This window comes from Delphinus delphis, chromosome 11 (assembly GCF_949987515.2).
Source record: "Delphinus delphis chromosome 11, mDelDel1.2, whole genome shotgun sequence".
Taxonomy (NCBI): domain Eukaryota; kingdom Metazoa; phylum Chordata; class Mammalia; order Artiodactyla; family Delphinidae; genus Delphinus; species Delphinus delphis.
In genome coordinates, this window is record NC_082693.1 from 64,526,039 (window position 1) to 64,548,182 (window position 22,144).

At 40.2% G+C, this 22,144-nt stretch overlaps 2 protein-coding genes across 2 annotated transcripts in view; one reads left to right on the top strand and one right to left on the bottom strand.

Annotated features, from left to right (window-relative positions):
* The window catches only part of LIN7A (lin-7 homolog A, crumbs cell polarity complex component), a 399,161-nt gene that overhangs the window by 79,057 nt on the left and 297,960 nt on the right, over positions 1 to 22,144 (bottom strand). The window lies entirely within an intron of this gene.
* On the top strand, positions 14,484 to 15,738 carry MYF6 (myogenic factor 6). The gene is made up of 3 exons (XM_060023862.1): positions 14,484 to 15,002; positions 15,292 to 15,382; positions 15,620 to 15,738. Exons 1-3 carry the CDS (start codon positions 14,484 to 14,486, stop codon positions 15,736 to 15,738), a joined length of 729 nt encoding a protein of 242 aa, XP_059879845.1.

Sequence of the window (22,144 nt, forward strand, 5' to 3'; positions counted from 1 at the left end):
CTGAATCCAATCAAGCCTCTACAGCGAGCTACCAATGAATGAAACTATAGACGTCAGAAGAACGTTAAATTATGCCAAAAGAATGCAATCAGCAAAACTCAGATTTTGGAAAACTGTACAGGACTAATGATTCAATTTCTTCAACAAACTTGCAAAAGACATAAAGTTGTAGAGGAGGAACCATAGAGACTTAAAAGATTTATCAACTAATCACATTGTGTGGGCTTTATTTTGGTGCCAGTTCAAAAATACAAACTAAAATAGCTCCACACAAACACTTGTACGTAAATTTTTATAGCAACATTATTCATAATAGCCAAGAAATGGATAAATGTGGTATAACCATACAATGGAACAGTATTCAGCCACAAAAAGGAATGAAGTACTTACTCATGATACAACATATATCAACCTTGAAAACTTTACTCTAAGTGAAGGTGGTACTAACCGGGTTTGTTTTGCCCAACGTGCAGCAAGCTAAAACGGTGAGATGCCGAGGTTTGCAGCAAAGCGAGGAGACGGGAGAGCAGGTCTCGAATCTGCTCCAAGAAGGCAAGAGGCTTGGGTGTTTATGGGATTTAAAAAAAAGAAGCAGGGCTGTCGGAGGCGCGGGGGAACGGGGAAAGGTGATTAGAAAAAGGTGCGATAATTGTTGCTCTGCGCAGGCTTAACTACGCTACAGGCCTCTTCACATTCTAAAGTTCACAAGTGCGCATGCCTGCGCATGCCCAGTTCAAGGGTCAGTGGTCCTTCCCGGTCCTAAGGAGCTCAGTTCAAACTAGACACAGCTGACCCTTGGCTCAGCTTGAAATAGATGCAGCTGACTCCAAGTTCCTGGAAAACAACTCGGTCAGACACCTTATTGTTCAGGCTATGTGCTGCTTAGAGGTCATGAAAGTCTTAAAACCTTGATTAGTGAAGGCAGGTGAAATGGATTTCACCCATGGTTCCAGAAGAAGCCAGACATATTGTAATTATTCCATTTATATGAAATATCCAAAATAGGCATATCCATAGAAGCTCATTAGTAGTTGCCAGGGACAGAGTGGGAAATGGGAAGTGACTGCTAATGGATACAGGGTTTCTTCTGGGGTGATGGAAACAGTGGTGATGATTGTGCAACTTTGTGAAAATACTATAAACCACTGAACTGTACATTTTAAAAGGCTGAATTTTATGTCATGTGAATTGTATCTCAATAAAAAATACAGCATTCCTGAGAGAAAAAAAACCAAACTGAAGTTTAGACTATTGGGCTACTTTGAGTAACCTTACTTCCCAGTTCAATAAATTGAATTAAAGTAGCATATACCATAATCTGTTATAATTGGGAAGGACCTTATTCCCATAATTGAATTGCCCAGATAATTGAAGCTTATCATTTGGAGAAAGCTACATGGTTCCCAGCTCCCACAGTCCTCATCTCTGTATATCAGAAGCAATTCACCCCAAACTCTGGGAAGATTTAGTCCTTATCTTGAGAAATTTTAGGTTTATTCCTTCAAGAGAGTTTTGCTGCAGCATCAAGAGAATTTTGCTGCAGCATCAAGAGAATTTTGCTGCAAATATGGTACAGGCCTTGTTTCCTGTCCTAAAAATTAAGATTCTGTCTTATTTGCCAGATATACTAGTTCTACTTGTGACTACGTTCCTATATTTATTTGATTTTCTTAAATAATATTCATTTGATTTTCTCATTACAAAACTGGAGAATGCTTATTATAGATTTTTTTTAAATTACAGAAAACTCTCTTTTAAACTTATATCAACCAAAATTCTAGTACCTAAATATAACTATTATCAACAGTTTGGAGTAGTGCTTTCCAAACCTTTTTCTTCTCATCATGGTCAACAAAAGAAATTCATCAAAATTTCATGAAGATACCTAATAAGATAATTGGGGAGTTTATGGCATTGGCTAGAAGTATGACCATTTTGCTTTCAGAGTTTGGGCCTGAATTATATGTAATTTACAAAAAAAAATTTAATAAATTAATCCATCAAAAAATCTGCCAAATTAAGTCACGTGAAAGGAGAGGCCTGCTCTACTAGGTGTTCCACTAGTTCGTGTTCTTTTCTAAGAAGTTTACTGAGGCCTGGTAATTCCAACAGCACCTTATACAGACTACTGTAATCATTTCAAAGTCCTCTTATAAATGGGTTACACGGTATGTAACATTTAAGATACCATTTTTTAAAATGAATATTTACTGGATTAAAAAATGTACAAAATTAAGTTACTTTAAGGTAAATTAAAATATTTTATTACTATAAAGCCAAGACTTTATGAAGAAGAAAGTTGAAGGATACAAAGAGGGGAGTTAAGGATTACTAGTTCCAGTGCTGGGTTCCATACATACTATTCTGATTACCTTCAGGTACCCAGGAAACCCTGAACCCGCAGGGTTCAAGAAGTGAAAAGGTGGCAACACAGACCAGCTTCTGGAGAGTGTCCAGAAGAATGGCCAAGGGTAAGATAACCACTGTCCTAAGCCTTTCACTCTCAGGGCCAGCTGGGTAAAATAGAGACTCTCACTGACATGGAGGCCAGAAAAAAACAAGGATGACCAGGTATTCAGGAGCTGGATGACTAGGAACAAGTAACCCACCAATACTTTTTTTTTTTTTTTTTTTTTTTTTTTGCGGTACGCGGCCCTCTTACTGCTGTGGCCTCTCCCGTTGCGGAGCACAGGCTCCGGACGTGCAGGCTCAGCGGCCATGGCTCACAGGCCCAGCCGCCCCGCGGCATGTGGGATCTTCCCGGACCGGGGCACGAACCCGTGTCCCTGCATTGGCAGGCGGACTCTCAACCACTGCGCCACCAGGGAAGCCCCCACCAGTACTTTTAAAACAAGTAGCCAATAAACTATCATACTCTCTTCTTATAAACATAGCATGAGTGCCTTAACTCAAATTGATGTACTCTAATTTTGTTGTGGCAGCCAGACTTAGCAATTAATTACTTAGACTTAGTATCTAAGGCTTAGCAATTTCAGCTCCAAAAATAAATCTTGCTATATAATGTTTTTTTTGAGTAGAGCACCTCTTGTCCCATGAAGTTTCCAGGAACTTCTACTAAAATAAAACGAGCATTATATCTTGCACTGATCGAGACACACAATGTTTTGGGCAAAGCACCAAAAAATTTAAACAAATCCCAAATAGAAAAAGAAATAAATATCCAATAAGGGAAAACGCCACTTCATCTCAGAGAAGATGATGTGGGTTTTGACAATTATCATTGAGCAGAGATTACATACTACCTGTTTTCCACCAGGTGATCCTTCTAAGCAATGATGATTACATAGCTCCTGCTCTACAGAGTGGAGGATATGAATAAATAAGCATTAAAGGGCAATGTGAAAAGTGCTTGGTTATGAATAACCATAGAAGCAAATATTGTAATCAATATGAGACATGTGAAAAGAGGCAGTTGTGAAAAATAGAAATCGTTTGATGATCCACACTCCACAGTCTCTTGTGAGTATTTCCTTACAGTCATAAACTTTGAAATAGGAACATACGAGACAACATCAAGCTTCCAGTGATTCTGTGCTTTTTCAGCAAATTCTATTACCAAGGAAGGATACTTGTGCTTAGGAACAAGTAACCCACCAATAAAACATGTGCTTAATTCTAAGGCCTTTGGTTTTCAAAACGCTGTGATTTTTTAAAAAGAGTAGATTTTGATAGAAGTCTAATGGTCAATTCTAAACTAAGAATGACTTCACAACCCTTCATTTCCCCTTCCAGCTTTTCCTTTCCCTCTCTCCTCTCTCCTTTCCTCCCTGCCTCTCCCCCTTCCCTCCTCCTCTGTCTCCATTATTTGCCTTTATACTAGATAGACTATTAAAAGCCCCAGAGTCCCAGAAAAGTCTTGCTGCCCACTTCTGAAGGTAGAGCTAAATTACTGTACCCTCAGGAAATCTCACACTAATCTTATAAGATCGTGCTTCATTTTTTCCTGAGGCTGAAGTTATTGCTAAGATAATGTATTTATAAAACTTTTTAAGTAACACACCACTGCCAAAAATAGTATTATAGTATTATCATATGTCCAAGAGCTGATTTTAATCATCACTTTAATCTTCAAAAGATAACTTATTCCATAGAGAAGACTGGGATTTTCTTCAAAGTCAGGAAAGAATAAGCTGTTTGATGAATTAAAATGGATAAGATTAAAGAAAAGGTTCTGCTATGAAAGTTTTAGAAAGCTATATAAAATACCAAGCACTCAAAGAAGTAAAAATAAAGTTTGAAACATAAGAAGTCTAGCTGTCTTAGAATTATATAGGGAACATTAAAGAATTAAAATCTTGAAATTACTTAGTTAAAAAAAGCAGCATATGTTCTTAGCGCTATTATATCATAAGATGAAAGAAAATCTAAAAGATTAAACCATGTTCATCTATAAAATGGTAAAATAATATAAAACAATCAAATATCACTTATTACATACTTATTTTTAAGCATAGCAACCACACACACAAAATTTGCTACCTTCTGTCAAACTTCAAATGCAAAAATTTCCAGGAAAAGCACAACAGATTGGTAAAGTGTAAAGCAGCCCTTGCTTCTTGCATTCTTTCTTCGTGATGTGATGTTTCTCACTAACCCAAAACAAAACTTGACACACAAGAAAAGTACTTGCGCCATGGAAAAGTCACACGGTCCCACTTCATTTTACTACAAAACAAATGCTATATTCTTCTACAGCCATTCTTGTATTATTCATTTTTATCCCCTTTAATCCTCAAAATGCTGGGGTTTCCCAATCATGAATAAAAATCAGCAAGGTTGTTCATATTTTCACAAAGAGATGCAACAATCATTCTCTGTTTACTGGGATCTGTTAGTGCTTACAGTCATGGCAGTGAAATGACCTCCCTCACACAGCGTGTGTACACACACCTCCCAAACAGGAAAAAACATTTTTTTTCTGTAAGAAGTTTATAACTAGAGATCTATTGGATGCAGTCAGGTCAGGTGTGTAGAATGATGCAGGTTAGGAAAGGAAGCACGGACTTACTGCTATCAAGACCATTAAATCTTGCTGGAGAGAACTAATTGAATTTGCCCTTTTCAGTTTTTAAGGGGTCAGCTGAAGTCTCCCTCTGTGAGAGTGGATAATGGAACAAGTGGTGAACTACACTAATGACTCTGTGACATACTTTCAGGCTCTGGTGTTACACAGTCTGAACACAGAAAGAATGTTCAACAAAGAACCATACCAGAAGAGTCTGTAAAACCTTAAATTGCTACAACAGCTGAGAGAAGAGAATAGTCCCATTGAAAGGAAATTAATGAACAAGTGTCAAAATGGACAGTTGGTGTCAATTCCTAGAGGATTTGGAAGTGAGAAGTAGACTTGAGGAAACCATGTTAATAGAGCCCTGGTTTGTATGAAAAGAAAATCACACTTTACCGAATATCCATCATAGGAGTCATGCTTGTCACAATCCACATTACTCTGTGTTTAGTAAAAAGAATGCTTTATTAAGGGCTACGTAAGCACCTTACTTTGTTGATCTCCAAAAGCATATGATTGTCTGTTTTCTTGGAAACAAATTTAGAAAGAAATTCTACACTCAGCTGATGTGGTAGTTCTTGGAACAAAATGTACCCACCATTTTGAGGAAAAAAAAGACGGGATGGGAAGTGGCAAACAGAAATTAGAGATTATGAAAGTTTTATAAGATAGATTTATGTTAAAGAATCCAAAGAAATTAGGCAAGAAACTAGAAAATATCAAGCGATAGCAATTCTATTTGAAAACATGTAAAGAACTTCTGAGAGGAGATATAATATACATTTGCTCTTATTTAAGAATATTCAATCCTACCATAGAGTATAAGAGGAAAAAATAGGGAGAATAGATGAAACTAAATATAAAAGCAAATGGCTTGGAAAACAGGTTAGAGACAGACAAAGTAAGTGTAGCCTATGCTTGTCAACATAGAAAGGGATGGAGGGCCAATTAAGCATCAAATAACTAAATATGCCTGAGAAACCCAATATTTAAGAAGTCTTAAACTGACCACTTATTGGTGAAATCCAGTTTGGTCCACAGACTCTGCTGGCTGCCCAGTAGATTATAGGTGAGCTGTAGTTTTGACTAGGTGTATAGAGCATCCGTGTATTTGTTCAGACACCTTCCATCTGCTGAAATCCTTTGATCACCCTCAATTCTAGTCCTTGTATATACTGTAAGTGGGGCAGACTGAAGGGGAAGGGAGAAAGACAGGATATATATGCATTGCGTAGCTCAAGACTTGTATAGTATTGTCTCTCCACCCCACTTTTACCCTATCTTAAGCGTGCTAACCTACTCTGTCTTTCTCTTTCCTTCTTACTGTATATTTTAAAATAATCAAATAGACCATGAGTTTCAAGCATTTGAATTTGAGCATCAGTTTCATGACCTCTGGGACAGGCTGCCTGTACATGGCACTGTACATGGAAAATAGCATTGCATCATTATTTCCCAAAGTACAACACAGGTCCAAATCTCAGCCAGCAGCTATCAACAGTGCCTCTTTTGGTCACTAGAAAAACGGAAGTTATCCTACAGGTTGCCAAATAAACATTCAAAGGTCCTCTAAGGTAGTTTGCCCCTAGACTTTATTTTTCCCACTGAAGACTACTCTTCTATTGGGCACTGTAAGGAGGCTCAGAATAAGAACTTCATTTTGATTATATAAATTACTGCTCTAAGAGCCAGAGTTTAGTTTATAAGCATGTGATTTTCAGGCAAGTAGATTAACTTCTCAATGCTTCACTCCCTCTTTAAAATGGAGATAAATCATACTTGATAAAACATTGTGAAGATGTAATGAAATCCGGATTCCCTGGTGGCACAGTGGTTAAGAATCCGCCTGCCAACACAGGGGACACGGGTTCAAGCCCTGGTCCGGGAAGATCCCACATGCCGCGGAGCAACTAAGCCCGTGCGCCACAACTACTGAGCCTGCGCTCTAGAGCCCACGAGCCACAACTACTGAGCCCACGCGCTGCAACTACTGAAGCCCGTGCGCCTAGAGCCCGTGCTCCACAACAAGAGAAGCCACCGCAACGAGAAGCCGGTGCACAACAACGAAGAGTAGCCCCCGCTCGCCACAACCAGAGAAAGCCCATGTGCAGCAACAAAGACCCGATGTAGCCAAAATAAACAAATAAATAAATTTATTTTTAAAAAAAAGATGTAATGAAATCATTTATTTAAAGCACTTTGACACAGGGACTGCAACTTTGTTTTTCAGAATTGAATAACGGCTACAACTTTACAAAGTAAAATATATATAACTACTTTTTATTCTATACTTTAAAAGTACAAATTGTGGAATATTATAGCTTAAATCTCATGATAGTTTATACTTAAACAGAAGAAAATAAAAAAAATTTAAATGATTTAATAAAAAGATTATACTTACATTGTGAAATTATACAGCACGGTTTTTCCAATCACAATATCTAGCTCAGATCTTGAAATCAGGGAAGATAAAACTTAACGTGATTAATTTTTATGTGACTAGTGACACATTGAAAATATAATCCCTGTACTTCAAAAACACCAGATTATATACAATTTAAACATTTTATAACTTTTGCCATATTTCTATCACTTACTATCCTAAAAGCTAACATGCATTATCTCAAGGCGAAATGTCTGAGCTTCTGAAAAAGTATGAAATGTGTGTGTACGTCTGATTAAACAACTTTTTTTTCCAAACCGGTAGAAAAACTTTATGGAATAAATGTGTTTGTACAGTGGTGACTATTTGTCACAGCAGGCTGTGACATAGGCATTAAAGCACCAACTATTTTGGGCAATATGTCATAACCAGCCAGTTGGAGGGCAGTAACAAAATACTTGGCTAACCATTCTATACTAGAGACATCTGTTTAGCTTAACAAGCTAGTAACATCAGACCCTACTATAATTTGGGTCATCTGAATATCACAATTCATTTAGTTTTTAAAAGATGTAAATAACATTGAAAAATCATTCCATATATCTTAGAAATTTTAAACATTAGTTTTACATAGCATCATGGAAAATGTTTATGTAATATTTTAAGTGAAAAAGGCCATATATGCATGATATTGTATTATATCTATATTCTTAAAATTATGTAATACAAAATTTACATTATGTATTATTAATTATATAAAATTTTTGGTCATATAGAAGACAAAAAAAGCAAAGTATGACTTATTGAGGTGACACGTAGATGGATGATTTTTCTTCAATCAAAAGTTAAATAACATAATACCAATTTGTATTGTTTACTACGTGCTAGACACTGTATATTGTTTATTAACATTGTTTTAATCATTAAAACAACCTTATAAGGTAATATTATTTCCATTTTATGGACTAGTTGAGACTTAGAGAAGTTAAATAACTTGCCCAAGGTCAAATATTAGCAAGTGGCAGAGCTGAGCCTAGGATTTTGATCTAACATCAAACCCCATATTTGTAATCACTATAATTACGTTTAAAGAAAAAAGTCTACTTTATATATACTGCACTCTGTTCATTGTTCTTATTTATGAATAGATACTTGTCAGCATCTATCCTGTTTTTCCTGGAAGTAGGGTGACCAACTTGCTCTGATTTGTCCAGGATTTCCCAATCTTTGTACTGAAAGTGGGACCTCCTGGGTACTTGTCCTAAGCAAACCTTTGCCAGTTGGTGACCCACAGGGAAGGAATACGTAACCTGAAAACATTCTAATGGTTCACAAATGTTGCTCTTAAACTCCTAAATCTGAATGAAAATAGGGAGAGTGCAGAATTATAAAGAGAACTTCATTTTTTAAGCACCAAATAAGAGTTTCTCAGGGAGACGAGCATTTATGGTCTCTTTCCCTGGACACTGTGCCTAGAAAATAAACGAGCAGCAGCCTCTCTCAGTAGCATTTTGTGTCTAGTACATGAACTGAACACAGGTTTTTGTGGAAGTCCTGTTCTATTCCCAAGTGGAAGGGAAAGGGGGGTGAGAGCAAAGAGTAAAAAATATATTTGAAAAATCTGAAGAGCAGCCTCTCTGGTTCCTCCTCTGCTCATCTTAGACACATTTCTTCGGAGCTATTTTGAAAAAGGCAGCTGCGCAGCAGTCCCCGTAATCCAGATCCAGCCCCATTTCTCTGCCCAACTTCTCACTGCCACAGTCTGGAAGTTGCATTCGCCTTTGAAACATTCCCTTCTCCTCTGCTTGGTCTGTGCCCCTCCCCCATGTCCTCTGAAGTAACTCGAATGTTCTGTCAGTCTAAGTGCAAACTATTTTTACCACAGTGTTCGGGAATCTCTGGGCACACACTGTCTGCAGATTAGGTAAATTACAGGTGCATGGGTTCAGGTTACTCATTTAGCAGCCACAAGTTTAAAGCATTAATCTGCCTCTTCTGAATTTTCCCTTTCAGTCAGCAGGCCCTTCCTTCACCTTCTACTTCTTCAGGGCCACTCACTGGCCTTGTTAGTTGATCGTCTTCTCCCGGCAGGCTGGACTTAGTGCTGTTCATTTTCCTTCTCTCCTTGCCCTCCTCCACCCCCTTTCTTTTACTCCCTTTTCTCCTCTTTCTTTCCACTGCTGAAAAAGTATATTTTCTATCTGGCCCTCAGGTCTACTTTCTCAGCTGTGACTGAAACTGCTTTCTTTGAACCCAGATATGCAATAATATAGCCAAATTCCTTAGGTATAACCCACAAAAATCTCTTCATCAGTTTCTGACTAACCCTGTGTCTACTTCTTCCGTGACCTTCCTCCTACTGTCACCACTACTCCAATCCACAGGTTTGTTAAAAATCTTCAACTCTGCTCCCTAGAAATACCAACCCAACATCTCAGGAACTTATGTCCTTTTGCAAGCTTCCATTCATGACAGACTCTTCATTGTTATACACTCATAAAGAACCACATTCTTTTCCTCCAAAGTTCCTAGCTCAGGTAGTCATTTTTTTAATTAGTGTCTGTCCCCCAGTAATTGGAAATTTGTTGAGGGCATAAATACATGAAACACAATTATCAGAGTCACTAGTTCTAATATTTTCACTTCCATTACCCCATTAACACAAATAAATCCCTAAATTTATCCTAAACATCTGTCTTAACAAATCTAGGTATTTCAGTTAATTCCCTCTGGCTATTTCAATCAGAGGCCTTATGAATTGAGTAGGGGAAGGAAGGAAATTAAAATTTGTTGAGTGCATATTCCATAGCAAGGACTCAACATAATATTTTTTTTTTCCATTTTATGCTAACAACAAACCTGTGATGTATACATTACATATGCCATTTGATCTCTTATAAAACTGAGGCTTGGAATGTATAATTGACGATGGCTAGAACTTAGATTCTGGCTTACTCCGAGACTGTTTTTCTACCACATAACAGCACCTTCCCAAAGGCTCATAGCTAAAATCCACCATTGGCTGAGCTGGCCATAATCCTTTTCCTCCCACTCCTTTTCACGGAGAAGAAGAACTGGACATACTCAAGCTTTTGTGGAGATGATGGGAAGAAAATGCGTTTACAAATAACTAAGCATGAAGTAAGAATAATGGGGTGGTAAACTATTTGAAAACTCTCAATTCTATCACTAGCTTACTTTCACATTTTGTTATGAATGAACTCTAGGCCCCTGAAGTGATTTATTGACACAATATTATTATTCTCTTATTATTATTTACTTTTTCCATAATTAAAAAAACATATTTGAACTATTTAAACCTTGGAGGATAAACCTGTTTTGACCACTTGTCAAGATCTGTGTCTCCCAAGTTGTACTGAGAAATAATGTAATTGCAATTACAGGCATCTCACATTTTGTTTGAGTTCCAAGAGTTCCGTATTTAGTTGTCTGGAATCATTGTGTATTTTCCCATTACCTAATCTAATAAAAAATGGTTATTTCCCAAGCTGGCATTTCCTTTTTTCTCTCTTCCCATCCCTACTCCCAATCCCCAAAACAACAACAAAAGAGGGAAAAATCTGTTTGAACAAAGGTGAATAACAACATTAATTTTATTGGCCCGAGTTCTAGAGAATATTGTGAAAGGGGCTTTGTAGTTTAATAAGAAATGACAGTTCAATAGTGATAGTTGAATTCACACAAAGAAATGCCACCCCTTTCTGGGAAGTTGCTCTTGATCAGCACCCCAAAGCTTTTTCTTCTTCTCTCTAGAATCTTCTCTTTCTACATTTTGAACTGTTTCCACTGTTTCTCCAGTGACAACACTTAAATAAGGGGGAAATGAAGGAGAAAGTGCACACTTTCATATTCTTTAGCAGGTTCATGATGTGCAGACTTTCTCATATCTACCCGATACCTCTTAAAATCAGTGGCGAATCTAAGAATGGTGTCACCTTAAACGTTACTTTTTTTTTTTTTTTTTTTTTTTTTTGTGGTACGCGGGCCTCTCACTGCTGTGGCCTCTCCCGTTGCGGAGCACAGGCTCCGGACGCGCAGGCTCAGCGGCCATGGCCCACGGGTCCAGCCGCTCTGCGGCATGTGGGATCCTCCCGGACCAGGGCACGAACCCGTGTCCCCTGCATCGGCAGGCGGACTCTCAACCACTGCACCACCAGGGAAGCCCCACTTCTTTTTTTTTTTAATACATCTTTATAGGAGTATAATTGCTTCACAATGCTGTGTTACTTTCTGTTGTGCAACAAAGTGAATTAGCCATATGCATACATATATCCCATATCCCCTCCCTCTTGAGCCTCCCTCCCACTCTCCCTATCCCACCGCTCTAGGTGGTCACAAAGCACCGAGCTGATCTCCCTGCGCTATGCAGCTGCTTCCCACTAGCTGTCTATTTTACATTTGGTAGTGTATATATGTCGATGCTTTGTTACTTCTGTCACCCAAGCAACAAAATTCCCTAGAAGTGATCTTTTTCTTATCTCATTTTTTCTCTATACCTAATTGCAGTAATAAAAATACTTTTATAGGTATGCAACATTTTTGAAGCAATTTCACATTTTTAAAAACTTTATCATGACCTTTGAGCGTATGATGTCTTTGTCATTATACATGTCATGGGTGAAAAAACTGAGAATTTGAGATATTAGGGTTGACTAAGTTCTCATAGGCCCCAAACGATTGTGATCTAGGTCTTCCACCCCCAATTCCAGTGCTATTGCTTCCATTTTTTTAATTACTTAGTCAATTTCACTCACCCTTCTAGATTCCAACTCCATAAGAAGAGATCATTTTTCACCATTTTATTCTTGTCACCCAAGACACTATCTGGCACTCAGTAGGTACCCCAAACATGTTGAATAAATGAATTTCAGCTATTGTTATCTTAATAATCTTAGCAATAATGCTATATAACTATACTGGTTAAAATGACTTTTCAAATTGTCTTCACATTACAAGATACAGCACAGAGTGAGGTTCAGAGCACAGGGTAATTTTCCTTAATAGATGTTAGGCTATTCCCTTAACTCTTGGAGCCTCCAATCTGGAGTCTTAACTTCTGATATCACAACCAGGGGAATGGCAGAAATAGGAGAAAATGTCACAAAAGTATTGGCTTCTTCTTATTCCCTGTGCCTCCTACTTTTCCAAACACAGAAAAATGGTTCTCACACTTGATAAGGAATTATTCAGCTGCACATAAGAAAAATGTAAAAACAGCACAAAATGTCAGAACTTAACATCCCAAGTCTGTGGCTCAATAGGAAGAGACTATGAAGAATTATCTTCTGGAATAAGTGATTTAACTAAAAAATGTAACTAGTTTCTACATTGTCTGACCATTGAGTCCAAGGACGTTGTCTTCAGTCTCTTCATTTAAAAAGTGAAATCGTATTGAACACAGCCTATAATTATCACTGCTTGGGGTAGAATAAGGAGATCTTATGTTTCCATCTAGTTTTTCAGGCCCTGACTATAAAGGCTAAAACCAGAGTTGACTGTCACCCCAAAGGCAATTTAAGGTTGGAAGGAGTCCTTCCAGAGCTCTGGGAGGGGAAGGAAAGGAAAGGGAAAGGGAAGGGATATTTTAAAAATTAAATAAATAAATAAATTAAATAAAAGAATTTAAATAGGAGAAAAAATAAATCTCTGCTACAGCTGTGCTTTATTTCCTTCATAAGAAATGGTCTTAGCCTTGACATAGCCTTATGCTTTAAATAACTAATGTTCATCAAGTAGCTAATATAAGGTTATATGCTTCACACGCATGGTATCATTTGATCGAATTCTCACCAAAATTCCATATGGCAACCATTGTTATCTTAAAGAAATCAAGACCTAGTATTACCCATCCACACATAAATAGAAATTAACTTAGCTAAGACTTGAGGGGGCATCTTTGGAATTTAGGTGCCCTGCACTTCACCCTTATCTTGTACTGCCTCCTCAACCACCACACTTGTGTGTATTGGACCATGGGCAAACTGCAACTAAACATTCTGTTCCTTGGTTGGTATCTTGGTTGCTACCTTTCTCATCTGAATCCTATGAAAGAACTTATTTGGAGTCAGTGGATACCGAGAATGCTAATGAAAAAGCTATGACCACACATTGTAGAACAGGAGCCTTAACAGAGGCATCTTGGAGTGGCACGTTGAATCCTGGAATATCAAATAGCTATAGTGTGAGTCTTATTTCCACTAAAACTATTTTTCAAGAGACATTATTACATTTAGTGCATCCCCATCCTCAGTCCCACCCCTTACCTTATAGGTACTACTGCTCCACCGTGGAGCAGGGGTACGGAATTCAGATCTTGGTTGCCACCCTCCAAAAAAAGATAGCCAAGGAAGGAATCTGAGCACCCTCCAGCCACCCCCTTCCAGCTCCCAAACTGTCATTCAACCTTAGTAAAAGAGAGGAAAGAGATTTACCTGCTGCTATTGAGGCTGAAGCCTGAAAGTCATGTATAACCTTTGAAGGACTGTAAGGGTTTTAATCACAGGAATAGCACCTTTTTGACAGGCAGGAGGGAGAAAAGAGCTGAACCAGTCTGCAAACATTAACCAAGCTATTTTGGAGCAATGGCTATTGCCTTTGAAATCTTTCATCATGGGTCTATACTTAGAACTCAGATGAGCCTGGGGGAGGGGAATGGAGCAGTGTTAATCCCCAGTTGTTCTGAAGTTGTCCTGTAAGCAGGTTAGCGTCTAAACTGCCCCAGGTGGAAGTGTTCGATGCTTTGTTTAAATTATTGGATTCTCTCTATGTATTTTGTTTTAACCTGTTCTGCATATAGGTTGTCACATCATTCTGGGGGTGACACTTCTCAGTTTTCTTTCAAACTAGATGTTCTAGAGAGCGCTGGCTGTAATCACGTTGAGAGACTGATGCTCCATGACAGCTAAAAGTTGGATTGAGTTTCAGGAGCTTCTATATATAAAGCTGGGGCGACTTAAGTCACCGCACTAATTAAATGCCATCTGGGTGGCTCCTCTGGGTTTTTGAGCCCATCACCCCGTTCAGACCGAGTCAGAGGCCAAGGAGGAGAACATGATGATGGACCTTTTTGAAACTGGCTCCTATTTCTTCTACTTGGATGGGGAAAATGTTACCCTGCAGCCGTTAGAAGTGGCAGAGGGCTCTCCTTTGTATCCAGGGAGTGATGGTACCCTGTCCCCCTGCCAGGACCAAATGCCCCCGGAAGCTGGGAGCGACAGCAGCGGAGAGGAACATGTCCTGGCGCCCCCAGGCCTGCAGCCTCCTCACTGCCCCGGCCAATGCCTGATCTGGGCTTGCAAGACCTGCAAGAGAAAATCTGCCCCCACTGACCGGCGGAAGGCCGCCACCCTGCGCGAGAGGAGGCGGCTAAAGAAAATCAACGAGGCCTTCGAGGCACTGAAGCGGCGGACTGTGGCCAACCCCAACCAGAGACTGCCCAAGGTGGAGATTCTGCGGAGCGCCATCAACTACATCGAGCGGTTGCAGGACCTGCTGCACCGGCTGGATCAGCAGGACAAAATGCAGGAGCTAGGGGTGGACCCCTTCAGCTACAGACCCAAGCAAGAGAATGTAAGCCCAGATGCTGCCGGGGCCGGGGAATGTATAGGCTGATTAGTCGCCCTCCTTGGGGCCTTAACCTCCAGCTGCTCTGTCTCCGTTCGCGTCCTCCTTCCTCACCCGCCCCTCCCGGTCCCTCTCAAATGAACCCCCAGTGACCCATGAACACGGGGTGCCTGCAATAGGCAGGAAATTCGTACCCGGCCTGAGGAAACAGGGGAGACCCCCTCACAAAGGGTCCCCTACCCCACCCCCGGAACCGATGTTTCTTGACTAATCTGCTGCCTCGGTTTTCCTCCAGCTTGAGGGTGCGGATTTCCTGCGCACCTGCAGCTCCCAGTGGCCAAGTGTTTCGGATCATTCCAGGGGGCTCGTGATAACTGCCAAGGAAGGTAAAGTAAAAGGGCACTGGACTGCGCTGGAGAACATCCCGGGAGGGGACTGGGGTGCTCGCTGGGGGCAGAAAGCGCTCAGAGCCCAGCAGGAGCCTGGACGGTCCCTAAGAGACCGGCGCTCCTTGCACGGGGACCAGTCCTCCCGCGCGGTCTAAGCGGCTTCGCGCGGGGCGCGGGGCTGCCGGTTCTTCCTTCCTTCGGGGTTATGTTTGTGTGTGTGTTTTCTGCGCTCAGGAGGGGCAAGCATTGATTCATCGGCCTCGAGTAGCCTTCGATGTCTTTCCTCCATCGTGGACAGCATCTCCTCGGAGGAGCCCAAACTCCCCTGCGCGGAGGAGGTGGTGGAGAAGTAACCCGGCGCCGGTGCTAGGGATGTCCTCCACGTAGCAGGAAGATCCCTCCCTCCCTCATTCGCCTAATCCTTTAGGTCACGTTACAGTAATATTTAGGAACCCAGACCCAGGAGCTTATGAAAGGGAAGGAGCCATATTCACAAAGAAACTTCTCGGAAACTGTTGTGCACGCTCAGATGAAAAAGCCTTTCGGCTTTGGGCTTGTATTTGGGGAACCGCGAGTGGCTTAGATCTAGCAGTTTTGCTTTGTTTTTGTTTGGTTGGTTTTGTAATATATTTACTTTTATTACGATGATCCTTTTGTGCCATGTTCAAAAGAAGTTCATTCCTGTTTAAAGCAAAGTGGGAACGTTGCATCTAAATGTTAGTGGTATTGAATATATTTTTGTAAATAATCTTAGTACTTTCATTTTTTAATGTAAACCTAAGAAATATATTTTAAATGTGTAGTGACGTATTGTATATAAAATGTGCGAGGATCCTGGTATTGTAATATTAAAATGTAAGTTTCTATATGAACAAAGTTGTTCCTAATTTGATTCAACTGAAAAAACTATGTTTGAGACATAAATAAAGGTGAACCACATTTTAATTTAGAAATCACCCAAGCCCATTTATTTGGGCGTTTACTTATGGACTGATTTAAAGGGAGGAAAATGGGTTGTTTTCCTGTGTCTGAATTAAACTGTTCACTTTTCTATCTCATGTAGACCCCACACTTGTGGTTAGAAATGAAGACCATCCGGAAGAAATCTGCCCTTTTCCCGTTTATCAGCATCCCTTTTCTTTCTGTTTTAACTGTCCTTTACCTGGAGATCTGGGTGAGATTTACTTTCTCAAAGTTAACAACTGAATGTTCAATCGAGGAAAATCTCATTGTTACAAGAAATGACCACACAAAAATTCTGCTCATTTGCCTAAAAAAATCTTCAGCTAATTTAGGCCGAATTACTTTCCCTCTTTGAATTTACAGGCCCGGCCCTTCGTGAGGAAGCATTCATATGGTGCACCAGGGGCTGCGCTGGCTTCTGAGCCAGGTCTCTGGTCCCTCCCGGGTTTTCTTGAACTAGACTGGTGGCTAGAAGACTGGAATAGCCTCAAGACCTCTTGTGGCTTGGGTTTGTTTTCCAAATAGAAAGATAAAAGAAGGGGACGATCTGTCTCATGAGGTGGGGTGGGCATCTTTGAAGGAAGGTTGCTTCAAGAGAGGTAAGGGTTAAATGGCTGAGGGCAAAAGACAACAACAACACACATGAAACCTCTTAGCTGAACCAAATAGCAAAGCCCCAGAGAGGCTTGAAGCCCCAGGAGCTCCTCACCGTGAGGACTTTACAACGTGTGCCAGGTTTGTTTATCCTGTAACCTCAGGAAGAAACGACCACCAAGAATCACAGTGGGAAGTGAAGCGGAGGAAAGAGGCGAGCTATTTCTTTGGAATTGTTACTTCTCTCTTACATTCCGTAAATGGTACTTTCGCTCTCCCCGCCCGCCCTTAACTGCTTCCTTCCCTCTTTTTCTCTACAGCTAGTCCTCAGTTCAGAAATGTGAAAATCAAATCTAATTCAGCACTTCCCAGCCCAAACTTCATTCCCAACGCTCCAGTCTGGACCTTGTTGCCCACCGCCAGAGTTCCAGATGCCGCCACAGACCGCGCCCCCCGCAGGCATGGAGCAGTGTCTTGCCCCTTTAGCATTTCAGAAAGCTTCTTCCTGGGGATAATAGTTACTCAATTTTCTGAGTGTATGGATAATTCTACTTTCTCCTAAAATGCAGAAAGCTTCATAGAGGAAACTGATCTTGACATATAATCCCTCTCAAAAGTGTGAGAGAAGTAGGTGGGAGTGTTAGTGGATGCAAACTGCTGAACCTCTGTGCGCCATAAACTGGATTGAATCTTTGCTGCTATGGTGTAAACGTGGAACTATCACTGCTCCTCTCTTTTTCCCGTTTCCTCATTTATAAAATAATGGGGATGACTATAATAGGGCTTAACTCCTGGGGTTCTGAAGATTCACTGAGATAAAGTTCTTAACCAAAACAGGACACAAAAATAAACACTAAATGTCAGCTGTTTTTATTTTTCATTAGTAAATCTAAATTGACCATCAAGAGGCTTTTCTTCCACCAAAAGCCACAGTTCCATGAGATTTAGTTTTGTAGCTTTTTTGCAGGCTCTGGCTGAGAAAGTATTAATAACAATGAGACTAGCAGTAAAATGAATGAGCCATTACTAACACTTTACCTGTTTACTCATATAACCCTACGAAAACCTGTAAAGGGGTCCTTTTCTTATCTCTTATGAGAAAAGGATACTTTGGAACAGAGAGGAGTTCTTGCAGTTTTAAGTACAGAGCCAGGATTTGGAGCCAGTCAACTTCAGGGGTTTCAAGCTCGCTCTCTGAATTGCTTATGCATCCTGAAAGAGAAGCCCTTGAGAAATGAGGAGTATTTAAGGACTGCAGAATAACTTGGCTGTATTTGACAATTGTTTTCCAAAAGCTCTTTCTCAAGAGTGATTAGCTAGTAAACTCCAAATTAGAGGAGTCATTTAATTAAAAGATACGTGGTCAAGCACTGCAAACTATCTAATCAGAACACATGCGACTGAAGATGGCTTGATGGCGTGTATATCCATTAATCATGCTTATTATGTATCTATGATTTTCTTCCTGAGAATCGATAATGATTTCCTAAAAATGTATATATACATGCACACCCCTATATTTTGGAAAATCAGACTCATGCCACAACTGAAATCAGATGTCATAAGTGACCAGGTGAACTCATTTACTTTATAACTGTGCATATATTTATAATAAGATTTGTGTTATAGTCTGCTCATCAGCAGAAAGCTTTTATCAATTCACGGACTTTAATTGCTGATAGTTTTTATTCAGTCTTTGCAAATCAAATCCTCTCTATCTCTCTTGGCGGGGTAACTTGAGAAACTGTTTGGAATAAGTTTGCCTATAGAAGTCTCTTCATTAAATAGAGCAAATATTTCCCAAAGACTTCATGTGACCTCCACTGCTATAGCTGACATGTTAGGCTTTCCAATGAAATCCTTGGTGTGTTTGCAATTTAAATGTTTTTATTTGATATTAATGATGATAAGCTTGACTAAGGCCAAAGCCAAAACAAACAGGGCTGTGGAAGCAGAAAAATCAAGATGTTAATAACTTGGTAAAGATAAGCAATTTGAGATTAAAACTGAGCCTCTTTCCAGAGGCAGGCATGAAGTTATCAAGTATAAAACAACGAGCGACTTTCTCTTTCATGTTACTATAGAAACAATTTGTAGAATGTCAAATGTCAGCTTTCTGAAACTAACTTTAATCATCACACCTGGATCATTGAGTTTCAAGCCTGAACGTAGTGGAAATCCACTTATGTCTAACGGACTCATTTTTCTTTTTTTCAGACTCTTTCATGTGTTTTTAGGGTGGAGGTGTGGTGCTAAAATTCAATGTTCCCAAGTCCTCTTGAGACTGGCAGAGAAGTCCTGGGCTGCTAAAGTGACCTCTATCCCTATTAAGACATTTCTTAACTCAAAGTTACAATTTACCCATCTGTGCTTTTCTCTTAGTAATATTTTATCCCTTTTATTCATCTCAAAACCTTCCTCCTACAACACCTTATCTGGAAAAAGTATTTTTAAAAAATTTTTAGTTTAAACTTTGAATATCTCATCTCCTACTGTAATGCATTATTAGTAAATTATTATTAGTAAATTAGCAATAACATGGCATTTCCTCCAAGAGCTGAGCCATCAAGACATTTCCCCAACAGACCCCTCCAGTCACTCCCTTAAAGTCAGAAGAAGTGTTGCAAAAGATGACCCTCCTTCCTAGAGGTTTCATTCTGAAAAAGCAATTTCTTGCAAGCCTAGTTCAGAGTTAGCCTGTGAGACGGGATGCCTGTGCCATGTGCTGGAACAAAGATAACGCTGCAAGGACTGGCTACTTTCTCTACTCTCAAGGCTGCTAAAAGTCCTTACTCAGGCCTTTGATCTCTCCTGGGAGTCTTCGAATTCAAGCAGAGGCCAATGTCTTCCTCAGCTGTCTTCTCCACAAATTCTTCCAGCAGCTTTGACAGGTACTAATGTGTTTACTTAGGTGTGCCTGGTTCCCAGAGCTAATAGCGGTTTGAAATTGTTTAGCACGTTGTTACGTCAGATATAATAAGCAAACATTTCAAGAACAACTCCCTTGGTCCAGGAGTTGATAAGGGTCTCAGGTAGGGGCAGAAACGAATTGAAATGAACTTATCTTCCTATGTATATTTGATTTCTCCTGCTAAGAGAAGCATGGAGAATTTTCAATTGTGCAGAATTCCTAGGGTGGGCAAATTTTACTAAAAAAGGAAGCTCTAAGCATCATTTTGCTGGTGTGGTCTGTCCATCAACACTAGGATTGTTGCCGTAATGGTTAAACTAAAATACGTTCTCTTTAAAAAAAAAAAAAACTTGATGATTACTTAAAGGTCTTTGCAATTAATACCTGCTTACAAGTCTAAATTGTAAGAAAATTAAGCATGTGTTTATTTTTATTCAGAATCTAAAATGACACAAAAATTTAAAAACATTATATCTGTTGATACTTCACCAGAACCTTGGTGGGCATTCATTTATAACACCCAGCTGGGCTGAGTTTTCCTCCCATCATCTGACTACTGTGATACTTTCCTAGCAGACAGTCAGTGTTGGAATATCATTTCTAACAACCCGTTTACATATTAGACAATCGTGAGTTTTCTCTGCATGGAAGACATCCACTTCTCTGGAGAAATAGTGGAAAACAGTATTTTCATTCTTTTCTATGAGAAGCAAAAGCCAATCTAGTCTGATTTTGAGAAGAAGAGGCCACCCAGATGAGCACTGCAAACGACCTTTTTTTAAAAAAGTAAATTTTAACTGTTTTCATACTTCTCTGTTCAATTTTCCCACTCAAAAAAAATTTTTTTTCCTCCGTCTTGTTCACTCAGTTTCGCATTTTCCCCACCCACGGTCTTTCTTGGGAAAAGAGCAGGGGAATCTCTCCCGAATTAGGGGAGCCCAGCCATCTTTGAGGCGCTGGCTCCCTGCCTTCTTTGTATCCTGCCTCCCATTTTTGGATCTCTTTCTCCTCTCGCCCCTGACAGAGGTCTAAAAGTTTTGTTTCGTTTTTTTAACTTTGGTGCTCTGAGATCCTATTTTCAGCACTTGGGTCCCAAGGGTCCTCAACCCTGGACCCTGTTTCCCCCCTAGCAAGTCCCATTAAGCCGCCGGGCGCTTGTGTTTTCTCGGCCTCTTTAGTTCCACTCACCCGCGGCACTCTGGTAAAATTGTTTGAGATCACCTTACCAAAGACAGCCCTAACCTCTGAGAACCACCGTTCCTGACAGAGCTTCCTGAGTGACAGCGTCTTCCCAGCCCGGGAGCCGAGGGAAAGCTGTTGGGGACCGGCATTTGCGAGTTTCTGCTCTGGAGCGTTAAGGACGCGCAGTGAGAACAAATTGATTCAAGAAAAAAACAAACGAAATTCACCTCTGGAGCACAAACTCTCCACGGGGATGCCTAGTTTCCAATTCTGTGTGACCGGGGGCAAATGACTTACTCCTTGAGCTTGGTTACCTTCTTTTAATAATGGCCCACTTACAGTTGCCACAAAATTGTTGTAAGTCATAAACGAGTGAATACATGGAAAGGGTTGGGAAGAGTGCTTGGCAAATAGAAAATTCTTAATAATTGTTTGCTCCACACAGGCAACGCTGAGCAGTTTGGGTACAAAGCACATTAGGTGCCTGGTGGAAAGAAATCAGCTGAAAGGCAAGATAACTTCTATCTTCCACTTAAAGTTTATTTGTGCCCAAATCTTAAATCTGCACACAACTCAGTTTTAGCTTCAACCAGTGTGTGAACTTCTGGACTCTCTAGGCAAAGAAAATGGTACTATTGCTGCTGACCAGAACCTGTGGGACTTGGCTGAGAATTCCCAGATGAGAGTATCTACCCACTACTGTGTTTCAGAGGTAGCAATGTGCATGGTTTGGAATGTTTCCACCCACCTGGATGAGTCCTTTAGGAACTTAATTCTTTTATCTGGTGTAGCCCTGGGTACCTATTCATTTCAAAGGCAGCCACTTGTTAATAGTCCTAAATAAGGTACAGATGAATTTCCCACAGGCCTACTAAGCAGCCCGTTGGTATGAATGGGCCTGATTTTCGAGGGTGGATGGTGATGGTGGTGGTGGTAGTGTCTTTGTCTTAGAGATGACAGAACTTGGAAGAGAGGACTGCGGCGGGGATGTCTGTAGCAAACCTTGGTGACTGACACTCTCCCACCTCTGGTTTCTGGGACCTTCACTTTGGAGTACAGATTTCACCTGAAAGAGTTAATACTTCTCTGGCTCCTGCAGACAGGGATCT